At 43.3% G+C, this 15,700-nt stretch overlaps 1 protein-coding gene across 1 annotated transcript in view; it reads left to right on the top strand.

Annotated features, from left to right (window-relative positions):
* LOC143816234 (multidrug and toxin extrusion protein 2-like) overlaps positions 1–15,700 on the top strand; it is a 184,662-nt gene that overhangs the window by 55,115 nt on the left and 113,847 nt on the right. The window contains exon 4 of the mRNA XM_077296370.1: positions 12,043–12,191. Coding sequence (XP_077152485.1) covers positions 12,043–12,191 — 149 coding nt within the window. The remainder of the gene's footprint in view (positions 1–12,042; positions 12,192–15,700) is intronic.

Raw genomic sequence — 15,700 nt, 5'->3', positions numbered from 1 at the left:
GTCTCAACCGGCTCTGTCTCATAATAATAAACCAGTACTATAAACTGCATGTGATGTCAAGAAGCTTATTGTCTATTGGCATATTATAGTATTTGCTTCTGTGTTCAGTAAAATATTAGGTTATGTTCAGACAGTACTTTTGTTCATGGTGGTTTCCCACAGGAAAACCGTAGATTGCTGGCAGGAAAAACTCTGAGTACGGTACATTAAGCTCATTTGAATTCATCAAAGGTGCATAAAATCAGATGGGTATAAAACTCCTGCAAAAACACGACTTAACCCCTTCCCGACCCATGACGCCACGTAGGCGTCATAAAAAACCTGTGCCAATCCGACCCATGACGCCTATGTGGCGTCATGGAATGATCGCGTCCCTGCAGATCGGGTGAAAGGGTTAACTCCAATTTCACCCGGTCTGCAGGGACAGGGGGAGTGGTACTTCAGCCCAGGGGGGGTGGCTTCACCCCCCCGTGGCTACGATCGCTCTGATTGGCTGTTGAAAGTGAAACTGCCAATCAGAGCGATTTGTAATATTTCACCTAAAAAACTGGTGAAATATTACAATCCAGCCATGGCCGATGCTGCAATATCATCGGCCATGGCTGGAAACACTTATGTACCCCCCACCACCACCACCGATCTCCTCCCCGGTCCTCCGTCCGGTGCTCCGCTCCCCTCCGCTGTCCTGTCCGCTCCCCCGTCCTCCTGCCCTCTCCCCCCGTGCTCCGATGCCACCCCCCCGTCCTCCGATCCACCATCCATGCTCAGATCCCCCCCCCCCCTCATACTTACTGGGCCTCCCGGTGTCCGTCCGTCTCATCCATGGGCGCCGCCATCTTCCAAAATGGCGGGCGCATGCGCAGTGCGCCCGCCGAATCTGCCAGTCGGCAGATTCTTTCCAGGTATATTTTGATCACTGAGATATAACCTATCACAGTGATCAAAATAAAAAAAATAGGTAGGGACAATAATAAAAAAAAGAAAATATTTTTTTTTCTTTTCCCACTAGGGTTAGGGTTAGAACTAGGGTTAGAACTAGGGTTAGGGGTAGGGTTAGGGCATGTGCGGATTTGGCTGCGGATCCGCAGCGGATTGGCCGCGGATCCGCAGCGGATTGTCCGCTGCGAATTCGTAGCAGTTTTCCATCAGGTTTACAGTACCATGTACACCTATGGAAAACCAAATCCGCTGTGCCCATGGTGCGGAAAATACCGTGCGGAAACGCTGCGTTGTATTTTCCGCAGCATGTCAATTTTGTGCGGATTCCGCAGCGTTTTACACCTGTTCCTCAATAGGAATCTGCAGGTGAAATCCGCACAAAAAAACACTGGAAATCCGCTGTAAATCCGCAGGTAAAACGCAGTGCCTTTTACCTGCGGATTTTTCAAATATTGTGCGGAAAAATCTCACACGAATCCGCAACGTGGGCACATAGCCTTAGGGTTGGAATTAGAGTTAGGGTTGGAATTAGGGCTAGGGTTGGAAATAGGGTTAAGATTAGGCTTGTGGTTAGGGTTACGGATAGGGTTAGGGTTGTGTTGGGGTTACAGTTGTGGTTAGGGTTGGGGTTAGGGTTAGGGTTGGGATTAGGGTTAGGGTTGGGACTAGGGTTACGGGTGTGTTGGGGTTAGGGTTGGGGTTATGGCTACAGTTGGTATTAGGGTTAGGGGTGTGTTGGGGTTAGTGTTGGTTAGAATTGAGGGGTTTCCACTGTTTAGGCACATCAGGGGTCTCCAAACACAACATGGCGCCACCATTGATTCCAGCCAATCTTGCGTTCAAAATGTATAATGGTGCTCCCTCCCTTCCAAGCCCCGACGTGCGCACAAACAGTGGTTTATCCCCACATATGGGGTACCAGCATACTCAGGACACACTGGGGAACAACTATTGGGGTCCAATTTCTCCTGTTACCCTTGCAAAAATAAAAAAATTACTTGCTAAAACATAATTTTTGAGGAAAGAACAATTATTTTTTATTTTCACGGCTCTGCGTTATAAACTTCTGTGAAGCACTTGGGGGTTGAACGTGCTCACCACACATCTAGATAAGTTCCTTGGGGGTTCTAGTTTCCAAAATGGGGTCACTTGTGGGGGGTTTCTACTGTTTAGGCACATCAGGGGCTCTGCAAATGCAATGTGACGCCCGCAGACCATTCCATCAAAGTCTGCATTTCAAATGTCACTACTTCCCTTCCGAGCCCCGGCATGTGCCAAAACAGTGGTTTACACCCACATATGGGGTATCATCGTACTCAGGAGAAACTGGACAACAACTTTTGGGGTCAAATTTCTCCTGTTATCCTTGGGAAAATTTAGAATTGTGGGCTAAAAAATCATTTTTGAGAATAGAAAAATAATTTTTTATTTTCATGGCTCTGCGTTATAAACTTCTGTGAAGCACTTGGGGGTTCAAAGTGCTCACCACACATCTAGATTTGTTCCTTGGGAGGTCTAGTTTCCAAAATGGGGTCACTTGTGGGGGAGCTCCAATGTTTAGGCACACAGGGGCTCTCCAAACGCGACATGGTGTCCGCTAATGATTGGAGCTAATTTTCCATTCAAAAAGCCAAATGGCGTGCCTTCCCTTCCGAGCCCTGCCGTGCGCCCAAACAGTGGTTTACCCCCACATATGGGGTATCATCGTACTCAGGACAAACTGGACAACAACATTTGGGGTCCAATTTCTCCTATTACCCTTGGGAAAATAAAAAATTGTGGGCTAAAAATCATTTTTGAGGAAAGAAAAATTATTTTTTATTTTCACGGCTCTGCGTTATAAACTTCTGTGAAGCACCTGGGGCTTTTAAGTGCTCACTATGCATCTAGATAAGTTCCTTGGGGGGTCTAGTTTCCAAAATGGGGTCACTTGTAGGGGAGCTCCAATGTTTAGGCACACAGGAGCTCTCCAAATGTGACATGGTGTCCGCTAACGATTGGAGCTAATTTTCCATTCAAAAAGTCAAATGGCGCGCCTTTCCTTCCGAGCCTTGCCGTGCACCCAAACAGTGGTTTACCCCCACATATGAGGTATCGGCGTACTCAGGAGAAATTGCCCAACAAATTTTAGGATCCATTTTATCCTGTTGCCCATGTAAAAATGAAAAAATTGAGGCTAAAAGAAATTTTGTGTGAAAAAAAAAGTACTTTTTCATTTTTACGGATCAATTTGTGAAGCACCTAAGGGTTTAAAGTGCTCACTATGCTTCTAGATAAGTTCCTTGGGGGGTCTAGTTTCCAAAATGGGGTCACTTGTGGGGGAGCTCTATTGTTTAGGCACACAGGGGCTCTCCAAACGCGACATGGGGTCCGCTAAAGATTGGAGCCAATTTTTCATTCAAAAAGTCAAATGGCGCTCCTTCCCTTCCGAGCCCTGTCGTGCGCCCAAACAGTGGTTTACCCCCACATATGAGGTATCAGCGTACTCAGGACAAATTGGACAACAACGTTCGTGGTCCAGTTTCTCCTTTTACCCTTGGGAAAATAAAAAAATTGTTGCTAAAGATCATTTTTGTGACTAAAAAGTTAAATGTTCATTTTTTACTTCCATGTTGCTTCTGCTGCTGTGAAACACCTGAAGGGTTAATAAACTTCTTGAATGTGGTTTTGAGCACCTTGAGGGGTGCAGTTTTAGAATGGTGTCACTTTTCGGTATTTTCAGCCATATAGAACCCTCAAACTGACTTCAAATGTGAGGTGGTCCCTAAAAAAAATGGTTTTGTAAATTTTGTTGTAAAAATGAGAAATCACTGGTCAAATTTTAACCCTTATAACTTCCTAGCAAAAAAAAAAATTGTTTCCAAAATTGTGCTGATGTAAAGTAGACATGTGGGAAATGTTATTTATGAACTATTTTGTGTCACATAACTCTCTGGTTTAACAGAATAAAAATTCAAAATGTGAAAATTTCCGTTTTTTTCACAAATAAACTCAGAAATTATCGACCTAAATTTACCACTAACATGATGCCAAATATGTCACGAAAAAACAATCTCAGAATCGCTAGGATCCGTTGAAGCGTTCCTGAGTTATTACCTCATAAAGGGACACTGGTCAGAATTGCAAAAAAAGGCCAGGTCATTAAGGCCAAAATAGGCTGGGTCATGAAATTAAAGAATTGACATCTTCCCTTTAAAAAACAAACAAACAAAAAAAAAACGCACTGCAGCCTAAGAGGCGCCAGGAAAAAAAACACAAAGTGAATATTATAAAAAATATTTTTTATTTTGCTTCTACTGTAAAATGCTGTTTTTTTCCCCTCATGATAAAAGCACACATAAAAAGCAGCTATAACGCGGCGTGTGAATAATATTCCTACTTTCATCGTCTGAGCCATGTACCAGTAGAATTGCTTGTAAAATCATTGTTTGTTACAATGTTACAGTCAGCAACATATTTATATAAATGTACAATTTACGTCTATAATTTAAAATGTGCCCGGACCTAAAAAGCTATTTATTTTTTTATTTTAGTGTATAATGCAAAAATGTACAGCTTTTTAAAACACTGTTAAAATTCCTCCTGTTAACATCTCTGCATGTTGTCAGTGAACAGAAACTTGTGTATATTCACACATCTAAAATCTGTCTTTACCAAGTCCTGCTCATATAATTAGGGTATGTGCACACGTTGCGGATTTTGCTGTGGATTCGCAGCAGTTTTCCATGCGGTTTACAGTACCATGTAAACCTATGGAAAACCAAATCCGCAGTGCACATGTTGTGGAAAATTCCACACGGAAACGCTGCGGTTTATTTTCCGTAGCATGTCAATTCTTTGTGTGGATTTCGTAGAGTTTTACACCTATTCCTTTATAGGAATCCGCAGGTGTAAAAATGCAGGCAAAATCCGCTGTAAATCCGCAGGTAAAATGCAGGGCGACTAACCTTCGGATTTTTCAAAATCTGCAAACGAATCCGCAACGTGTGCACATACCCTGAGGCTATGTGCACACGTTGCGGAATTTGCTGCGGATCTGCAGCTGTGGGTCCGCAGCAGTTTCCCATGAGTTTACAGTACAATGTAAACCTATGGAAAACTGAAAACGCTGTGCCCATTCTGCGGAAAAAAACGAGCGGAAACGCAGCGGTTTACATTCCGCAGCATGTCAATTCTTTGTGCAGATTCCGCAGCGGTTTACACCTGCTCCACAATAGGAATCCGCAGGTGTAAAACCGCAGGGGAATCCGCACAAAATCTGCATAAAAACCACGGTAAATCCGCGGTAAGTCCACAGGTAAAACGCAGTGCCTTTTACCTGCGAATTTCTAAAATCCACTGCGGAAAAATCTGCAGAGGTCCATTCTACGTGTGCACATAGCCTTAGAAAGTTTGTTACATGTATCTGCCATCTTGGTCTCCAAGCTATTACTGTCTTATGTGTGATCAGCACTACTCAGATCAGTTTTAGGCTGCCGTCACACTAGCAGTATTTGGTCAGTATTTTACATCAGTATTTGTAAGCCAAAACCAGGAGTGGAACAATTAGAGGAAAAGTATAATAGAAACATATGCACCACTTCTGCATTTATCACCCATTCCTGGTTTTGGCTTACAAATACTGATGTAAAATACTGACCAAATACTGCTAGTGTGACGGCAGCCTTAAATGTAGGTGACAAGTGTTTGGTCAGGTGTTTTATGTCAAGAATGCATTCACACGTTAAGTATTTGGTCAGTATTTTACATCAGTATTTATAAGCCAAACCAGCAGTGGGTGATAAATACAAAAGTGGTGACGTATTTCTATTATACTTTTCCTCTCATTGTTCCACTGTTGATTTTGGCTTTCAAATACTGATGTAAAAACTGACCAAATAAATGTGGTTTTTTTTTAATATGTGGATTTTTTATTTTGCATTTTGAATTTCCGTTATTGTGAATAGTAGAACCTGTGATCTAATATGTTTAGATGTGTTAACCGTCATTTTAATCCTGTCTTTTATGATAGTGTAACTGTTGAAAAGTCTACTGTATAAAACAGGAAGAAAGAGTCTTTAATAGCCTTCGTGATTAGCATTATAATAGCAAGATTTTTTTTTTTATAAATTGAGATGAAATTTATTAAATGTATTTTTTTTAACTCCTTAATTTTTTTTTTTACATAAAACCTTGATTTAAATAATCAGTCATATAAACATCACATATGGCAGATGATGGCTGTGTTATACAGCTAGCCTCCGCCCCTAACAGTAGTCATTTGAGTAAGCTGTCATTGCTGTTGTTTACCCTATTAAATGCAGCTGGCAATTTCTGACAGCGGCAGTTAAAGGGGTGGTCCAGAGGTCAAAGAAATGTTGTTCTAAATCCCTATTTATGTGACTCTGTAATCTAAACTAATTTAGACCCTGTCGCTCGATCAGCTCGTCCACCCGGGGCATTGGGTATGTCGAACTTCGACACCTGATTTAATTTGCAAAAGTCTTTACAGAATTAATGATCCGTCCGGCTTCGGGATTAGCACCATTGGGCTAGCCCAGTTACTCCGGGATTCCTCGATTACTCCCAGTTGGAGCATTTGTATTACCTCACTCGCGATGGCTTGTTTGCAGGCCTCGGGCACTCGGTACGGTTTCATTCGTACCCTTACGTGAGTCTTGGTGACAATGTCATGCTGGATGACAGAGGTACGACCGGGTAATACCGAGAAATTATCCGTATTCTCCTTTGTCAATTTCTGCACTTCTCGCCGCTGCTGTTTCGAGAGGGTGTCTTCTATCTTTACCTCTCCCTCAGCCTCCGTGCGGACCGATATCGGAGGGTCCCCAGATGACAGGTCGGCAGTCACCTCCGTAAGCATACTCTCCGAGTTCTTCCACGCTTTTAACAAATTAACGTGATACAACTGTTTGGGTTTCCTTTTTCCCGGGCTGGTAAACTCGGTAGTTTACTTCCCTCCACTTTCTCCCGAACTTCATACTGCCCTTGCCACTTGGCCATAAGCTTGCTTTCTGTGGTGGGCACCAAGACCAACACCCAATCTCCTGCTTTAACCCCTTTCTGTCATTGGACGTACTATTCCGTCCATGTGGGGTGGGCCCTAATTCCCAAGGACGGAATAGTACGTCCAGCACGATCGGCTGCACTCACGGGGGGAGCGCGGCCGATCGCGGCCGGGTGTCAGCTGCCTATTGCAGCTGACATCCGGCGCTATGTGCCAGGAGCGGTCATGGGCCGCCCCCGGCACATTAACCCCCGGCACACCGCGATCAAACATGATCGCGGTGTGCCGGCGGTATAGGGAGGGGGCTCCCTGCGGGCTTCCCTGAGACCCCCGCAGCAACGCGATGTGATCGCGTTGCTGCGAGGGTCTCCTACCTCCTTCCTCGCTGCAGGTCCCGGATCCAAGATGGCCGTGGCATCCGGGTCCTGCAGGGAGGGAGGTGGCTTACCGAGTGCCTGCTCAGTGCAGGTGCTGGTAAGCCTTCAGTGCTCTAAGTGAGATCGGTGATCTGACAGAGTGCTGTGCAAACTGTCAGATCACCGATCTGTGATGTCCCACCCTGGGACAAAGTAAAAAAGTTTTTAAAAAAATTTCCACATGTGTAAAAAAAAAATAAAAAAAAATAAAATTCCTAAATAAAGAAAAAATATATATATATTATTCCCATAAATACATTTCTTTATCTAAATAAAAAAAACAAACAATAAAAGTACACATATTTAGTATCGCCGCGTCCGTAACGACCCAACCTATAAAACTGTCCCGCTAGTTAACCCCTTCAGTAAACACCGTAAGAAAAAAAAAAAAAACGAGGCAAAAAACAACGCTTTATTATCATACCGCCGAATAAAAAGTGGAATAAAACGCGATCAAAAAGACAGATATAAATAACCATGGTACCGCTGAAAGCGTCATTTTGTCCCGCAAAAAAAGAGCCGCCATACAGCATCATCAGCAAAAAAATAAAAAAGTTATAGTCCTCAGAATAAAGCGACGCCAAAATAATTATTTTTTCTATAAAATAGTTTTTATCGTATAAAAGCGCCAAAACATAAAAAAATGATATAATTGAGATATCGCTGTAATCGTACTGACCCGAAGAATAAAACTGCTTTATCAATTTTACCAAACCTCGGAACGGTATAAACGCCTCCCCCAAAAGAAATTCATGAATAGCTGTTTTTTGGTCATTCTGCCTCACAAAAATCAGAATAAAAAGCGATCAAAAAATGTCACGTGCCCGAAAATGTTACCAATAAAAACGTCAACTTGTCCCGCAAAAAACAAGACCTCACATGACTCTGTGATCTCAAATATGGAAAAATTATAGCTCTCAAAATGTGGTAACGCAAAAAATATTTTGTGCAATGAAAAGCGTCTTTCAGTGTGTGACGGCTGCCAATCATAAAAATCCGCTAAAAAACCCGCTATAAAAGTAAATCAAACCCCCCTTCATCACCCCCTTAGTTAGGGAAAAATTAAAAAATTTTAAAAAACGTATTTATTTCCATTTTCCCGCTAGGGTTAGGGCTAGGGTTAGGGCTAGGGTTAGGGCTAGGGTTAGGGTTGGGGCTAGGGTTAGGATTAGGGTTAGGGCTAGGGCAAGAGTTAGGGTTAGGGTTGGGGCTAGGGTTAAGGCTACATTTACGGTTGGGAATAGGGTGGGATTAGGGTTAGGGGTGTGTCTGGGTTAGAGGTGTGGTTAGGGTTACCGTTGGGATTAGGGTTAGGGGTGTGTTTGCATTAGGGTTTCAGTTATAATTGAGGGGTTTCCACTGTTTAGGCACATCAGGGGCTCTCCAAACGCGACATGGCGTCCGATCTCAATTCCAGCCAATTCTGCGTTGAAAAAGTAAAACAGTGCTCCTTCCCTTCCGAGCTCTCCCGTGTGCCCACACAGGGGTTTACCCCAACATATGGGGTATCAGCGTACTCAGGACAAATTGGACAACAACTTTTGTGGTCCAAGTTCTCCTGTTACCCTTGGGAAAATACAAAACTGGGGGCTAAAAAATAATTTTTGTGGGAAAAAAAGGGATTTTTTATTTTCACGGCTCTGGGTTATAAACTGTAGTGAAATACTTGGGGTCTCAAAGTTCTCACAACACATCTAGATAAGTTCCTTGGGGGGTCTAGTTTCCAATATGGGGTCACTTGTGGGGGGTTTCTACTGTTTAGGTACATTAGGGGCTCTGCAAACGCAATGTGACGCCTGCAGACCAATCCATCTAAGCCTGCATTCCAAATGATGCTCCTTCCCTTCCGAGCTCTGCCATGCGCTCAAACGGTGGTTCCCCCCCACATATCAGGTATCAGCGTACTCAGGACAAATTGGACAACAATATTTAGTGTCCAATTTCTCCTGTTACCCTTGGAAAAATACAAAACTGGGGGCTAAAAAATCATTTCTGTGAAAAAAAAGAGGAATTTTTATTTTCACGGCTCTGCGTTATAAACTGTAGTGAAACACTTGGGGGTTCAAAGCTCTCAAAACACATCTAGATAAGTTCCTTAGGGGGTCTACTTTCCAAAATGGTGTAACTTGTGGGGGGTTTCAATGTTTAGGCACATCAGGGGCTCTCCAAACGCAACATGGTGTCCCATGTCAATTCCAGTCAATTTTGCATTGAAAAGTCAAATGGCTCTCCTTTCCTTCCGAGCTCTGCCATGCACCCAAACAGTGGTTTACCCCCACATATGGGGTATCAGCGTACTCAGGACAAATTGTACAACAACGTTTGGGGTCCATTTTCTCCTGTTACCCTTGGTAAAATAAAACAAATTGGAGCTGAAATAAATTGTGTGTGAAAAAAAGTTAAATGTTCATTTTTATTTAAACATTCCAAAAATTCCTGTGAAACACCTGAAGGGTTAATAAACTTCTTGAAAGTGGTTTTGAGTACTTTGAGGGGTGCAGTTTTTAGAATGGTGTCACACTTGGGTATTTTCTGTCATATAGACCCCTCAAAATGACTTCAAATGAGATGTGGTCCCTGAAAAAAAATGGTGTTGTAAAAATGAGAAATTGCTGGTCAATTTTTAACCCTTATAACTCAATAACAAAAAAAAAATTTGGTTCCAAAATTGTGCTGATGTAAAGTAGACATGTGGGAAATGTTACTTATTAAGTATTTTGCGTGACATATGTCTGTGATTTAAGGGCATAAAAATTCAAAGTTGGAAAATTGCGAAATTTTCAAAATTTTCGCCAAATATCCGTTTTTTTAACAAATAAACGCAAGTTATATCGAAGAAATTTTACCACTATCATGAAGTACAGTATGTCACGAGAAAACAATGTCAGAATCGCCAAGATCCGTTGAAGCGTTCCAGAGTTATAACCTCATAAAGGGACAGTGGTCAGAATTGTAAAAATTGGCCTGGTCATTAACGTGCAAACCACCCTTGGGGTGAAGGGGTTAAATTTGCGGAATTGCGGGGATTCCGCACACCTAGGAATGCTGTGCCCACCATGCGGGAAGTAAGCAGATCATGTGCGGTTGGTACCCAGGGTGGAGGAGGGGAGACTCTCCTCCACGGACTGGGCACCATATAATTGGTAAAAAAAAAAAAAAATTAAAATAAAAAATAGTCATATACTCACCTGCGATGGCCCCCGGAGTCTTCCCGCCTCTCAGCGGTGCATTCTGCTGCTTCCGTTCCTATAGATGGTGTGTGTGAAGGACCTGCGATGACGTCGCGGTCACATGACCGCGATGACGTCGCGGTCACATGACCGCGATGACGTCGCGGTCACGTGACCGTGACGTCACCGAAGGTCCTGCACACACACCATCTATAGGAACGGAAGCCGCTGAGGAGATCGGCTGTCTGCAGGTGAGTATAACCATTTTTTTTAATTTTTTTTTATTATTTTTAAACATTCTATCTTTTACTATTGATGCTGCATAGGCTGCATCTATAGTAAAAAGTTGGTCACACTTGTCAAACACTGTTTTACAAGTGTGACCAACCTGTCAATCAGTTTTCCAAGCGATGCTACAGATCGCTTGGAAAACTTTAGCATTCTGAAAGCTAATTACGCTTTCAAAATGCTAAAAAAAAAACGGGAAAAAAATGCAAAAAAAAAAAATGCGGATTTCTTGCAGAAAATTTCCGTTTTTCTTAAGGAAATTTCTGCAAGAAATCCTGACGTGTGCACATACCCTCATTGTGCGATGTGCACAATGACGGTGCACCCTTTATAGCCAACTGAGATTAGTAGTAACACAGAGGACAGTTCAGTGTCAGATCACGGTGTCGGGGTTACCCAGAGTTCAAAGACCAGCTCTGCCCCTGAAAGTGAATGTGGGGGCGGCGCTTGTCTCTGAATGCTAAGTAATCTGACGGTGTGACCTCTTCTGTGTTGCCGGCTCACTACTGCTGATCTGAGCCAGCAGCACAGAGCACGCTGTGATTGTCATAAAGGCTTTAAATTTCCCGCCGCTCCAGTACTGACCACTACTGTCAATTTCTAACCTGAGCAGTCACATGCCATATTTGTAAACACCGTCGCTCATGTAATGGGACAGCAAGTCATCAGTCTATCAAAGTAACCAAAACCATTCTGGGGCCAACTGTACCTGAACTGTGGGATATTTAACAGCCGATGTTTTCTTTCTTCTTTACACAACTCCTGCAGCTAGACTCATGTCTTAAGGTCTCAGAATAAGCTTTAATATTTTTGTCAGTTGTATTGTGTTTCCTTGCCGTCAGTTAATCTTTTGTGAACTATTTTTCAGGAATACTGTTTATCAATAAGCTTACCATATATGCTGACAATGGAGCTAACATACAGAACTGGCATCCTGTTATACTAACATTTAGAACAAGGAATGTCTTTTAAAAGTCATTTGGTGACACTAGAGTCATATGATTATGAGCATAAAGCATCTGTACATTCGACCATCTGGTATCCATAATGGTTTTTGTATCCAACAGTCATTCCTTTCAGATGAGTGGGCAGATGGTTCTATCAGTGCAGTCACATTACTAAAAAGGATTGTGCACATGCAACTTTCTTTAAGTTAGCTTTTTGCAGTAAAGGAATTATCCAGGGCCAAGATATTAAAAACCTATCAATTCCTCTTAATCCACAGACCTATGGAGGAAAAAACTTGAAGCGTGTGGGAACAATATTACAGAGAGGGATACTCATCTTGTTGCTGTGTTGTTTCCCATGCTGGGCCTTATTTATCAACACAGAACAACTGCTACTTTTGTGTAGACAGAACCCAAATGTTGCCAGGTAAGAATTGTTCTAATGCCATGCATTTTATTTAATCTTTAGCCCACGTTCACATATTCAGTATCTGTAAGCCAAAAGCAGGAGTGGGTGATAAGTGATAAATACAGAAGTGGTGAGGTGGTTCTATTATAGTTTTCCTCTGACTGTCCCACTCCTGGTTTTGGCTTACAAATACTGAGGTAAAATACTGACCAAATAATGAATGTGTGAATGTGGCCTTAATGGGTATGCAAGATATCTTTTCAAAGAGGAAGAGGACTTGAACTCTAGTGTCACCTATTAAAAGTAACAATACTAAAAGTCAATATAGATCCTTTAACAAGCCTTGCTATATGACTTGGACATAATCTTTTATTAAAGAATTCCAGCTCACCGTGTATGTGTCCCTGTAACCTAGAGCTCGGAGAAGTGCTCTGTCTTAGCGACAGGCAGTGTTTCTTTATTCAGATGAATATAATACAGATACATGTACTGTACTAAGGCTAAGGGCATGTTCACATGTCCAGTAATTATCAATTAGAAATACATATAGAATAGGTAAATATGCAGATGTCAGTTACATACACTGCTCAAAAAAATAAAGGGAACACTTAAACAACAGAATATAACTCCAAGTAAATCAAACTTTTGTGAAATCAAACTGTCCACTTAGGAAGCAACACTGTTTGACAATCAATTTCACATGCTGTTGTGCAAATGGAATAGACAACAGATGGAAATTATTAGCAATTATCCAGACACCCCCTATAAAGGAGTGGTTCTGCAGGTGGGGATCACAGACCACATCTCAGACCAATGCGTTCTGGCTGATGTTTTGGTCACTTGTGAATGTTGGTTGTGCTTTCGCACTCGTGGTAGCATGTGACGGACTCTACAACCCACAAAAATGGCTCAGGTAGTGCAGCTTTTCCAGAATGGCAGAACAATGCGAGCTGTGGCAAGAAGGTTTGCTGTGTCTGTCAGCGTAGTGTCCAGAGGCTGGAGGCGCTACCAGGAGACAGGCCAGTACACCAGGAGACGTGGAGAGGGCCGTAGGAGGGCAACAACCCAGCAGCAGTACCGCTACCTCAGCTTTTGTGCAAGGAGGAACAGGAGTAGCACTGCCAGAGCCCTACAAAATGACCTCCAGCAGGCCACAATTGTTAATGTGTCTGCACAAACGGTTAGAAACTGACTCCATGAGGATGGTCTGAGTGCCCGACGTCCACAGATGGGGGTTGTGCTCACAGCCCACTGTGCAGGACGCTTGGCATTTGCCACAGAACACCAGGATTGGCAAATTCGCCACTCGTGCCCTGTGCTCTTCACAGATGAAAGCAGGTTCACACTGAGCACATGTGACAGACGTGACAGTCTGGAGACGCCGTGGAGAGCGATCTGATCTACTGCCTGCAACATCCTTCAGCATGACCGGTTTGGCAGTGGATCAGTAATGGTGTGAGGTGGCATTTCTTTGAAGGGCCGCGCAGTCCTCCATGTTCTCGCAAGAGATAACATGATTGCCATTAGGTACGGAGATGAGATCATCAGACCCCTCGTGAGACCATATGCTGGTGCGGTTGGCCCTGGGTTCCTCCTAATGCAGGACAAAGCCAGACCTCATGTCAATGGAATGTGTCAGCAGTTCCTGCCAGATGAAGGCATTGAAGCTATGGACTAGCCCGCCCGTTCCCCAGACTTGAATCCGATTGAACACATCTGGGACATCATGTCTCGCACCATCCACCACAGACTGTCCAGGAGTTGGCGGATGCTTTAGTCCAGGTCTGGGAAGAGATCCCTCAGGAGACCATCTGCCTCCTCATCAGGAGCATGCCCAGGCATTATATGGAGGTCATGCAGGTACGTGGAGGCCACACACACTGCTGAGCATCACTTCCTTGTTTTGAGGCATTTCCACTGAAGTTTTTCCAGCCTGTAATTTGATTTTCCACTTTAATTTTGAGTATCGTTCCAAATCCAGGCCTCCATTGATTAATAAATTTGATTTCCATTGATGATGTTTGTGTGATTTTGTTGTCAGCACATTCAACTTTGTACAGAACACAGTATTCAATGAAAATATTTCATTAATTCATTCATTCATATCTAGGATGTGTTATTTGTGTTCCCTTTATTGTTTTGAGCAGTATATATAGTTAGTACAGTGTGTGCAGCTTACTGCACATGTATTTTATTATTAAAAGTTTATTTTTCTGAAAAAAAATGGCATGGGCTGCCTCATAATTTTTTTTTAAGCAGCAAAGGGAAAGCCGACTGCTTTGGGCCCATGTTTCTAGGGGGGGGGAAGGGAGTAACCCATGGAGCTTCCCAGGCTACTAATAGCTGACATTTTTCCATGGCGCTTGCACTGACGTCAGAAAGGTGAACTGAGTTAATTGGCTGTGAACTCCCAAGACCTGTCTGACGGCATCGGGAGCAGGAGAACTTTCTCACGCTCACGGTGCCGTCAGACAGGGAATAGTACTTCACAGGGAGACACTGAGCACATGCTGCTCAGTCTCTCTGCTGGATGACAGGCTGCATGATTGCATCATGCAACCATTCAGCCTGCCATATAGATGTAGCAGAGCTAGACCCGTCGCGTGACAAATGGATTATCATCTTCTCTGCGGAATGGTGAGGAATATTGTTGTTAGTTTTTTAACTCTTTTGCAGAAGACAAAGGCGTTCGTGGAATGGCCGAGTTCATAAGTATGGTTAAATTAAGATTTATTAAAGGAGTCTGTGTCATTCTTTCAATTAAAGGACTTTTTTCTGGGTGTGTGTGTGTTTTTATATGATATGACTATGGGGTGATTAATGGGGGCGTCTGATTGACTCCTCACCATTACTAACCTCGGGGATTGATGTCACCTGACAATACAAAGGTGACATCAACCCCCACCGCAACTATCACCCCACTTACCACCACTACAGGATAAGTGGGATGAGCGAGGCTAAGTGTCAGAATTGGCACTTCTTAGAGCAGCACCTTTTTTGGGGCGGCTAAGAACTGATGTTTTTAGCCTAAATACATGTACAGTAAGTTGCACACGCATTGTCCTAATTGTATTTGTCACTGACATCTGAATATTTGTATTTCTATGTGTATATACTGTGTGTAATTCATCTATTTTATCCTGTCGGCTCCTGCTTTGTTTTTACAGTACGTGGCTGCTGAATTGCCGCCTTTTCTTCTATCTTAGTATCTGCGAGTCTCCCCTCTCCCCACGAGTTTTCCCTCTTCCCGTCAGTCTGTGAGTCTCCTACGGGGGTGTTTCTTACCCACTTCTTCACATCAGCGGCGGCGGAGCAGCGCCATCCTGTCATGTATGGAGTCCCAGAGGTAGTGGCGTGCTACCTTCTTTTTGTTCTGCTGTGGCCAGTGACAGGTCGACTTGGCCTTGTGTTTTGGATCATTGTCATGTTGGAACATCCAAGTACGTCCCATGCGCAGCTTCCAGGCTGATGAGCGCAAATTTGCCTCCAGTATTTGCTGATAAAGTGCTGCATTCATCTTACCTTCA

This window comes from Ranitomeya variabilis, chromosome 3 (assembly GCF_051348905.1).
Source record: "Ranitomeya variabilis isolate aRanVar5 chromosome 3, aRanVar5.hap1, whole genome shotgun sequence".
Lineage (NCBI taxonomy): Eukaryota > Metazoa > Chordata > Amphibia > Anura > Dendrobatidae > Ranitomeya > Ranitomeya variabilis.
Note: the sequence above shows the minus strand (reverse complement) of the source record. Positions and strands in the feature narration are given on the sequence as shown.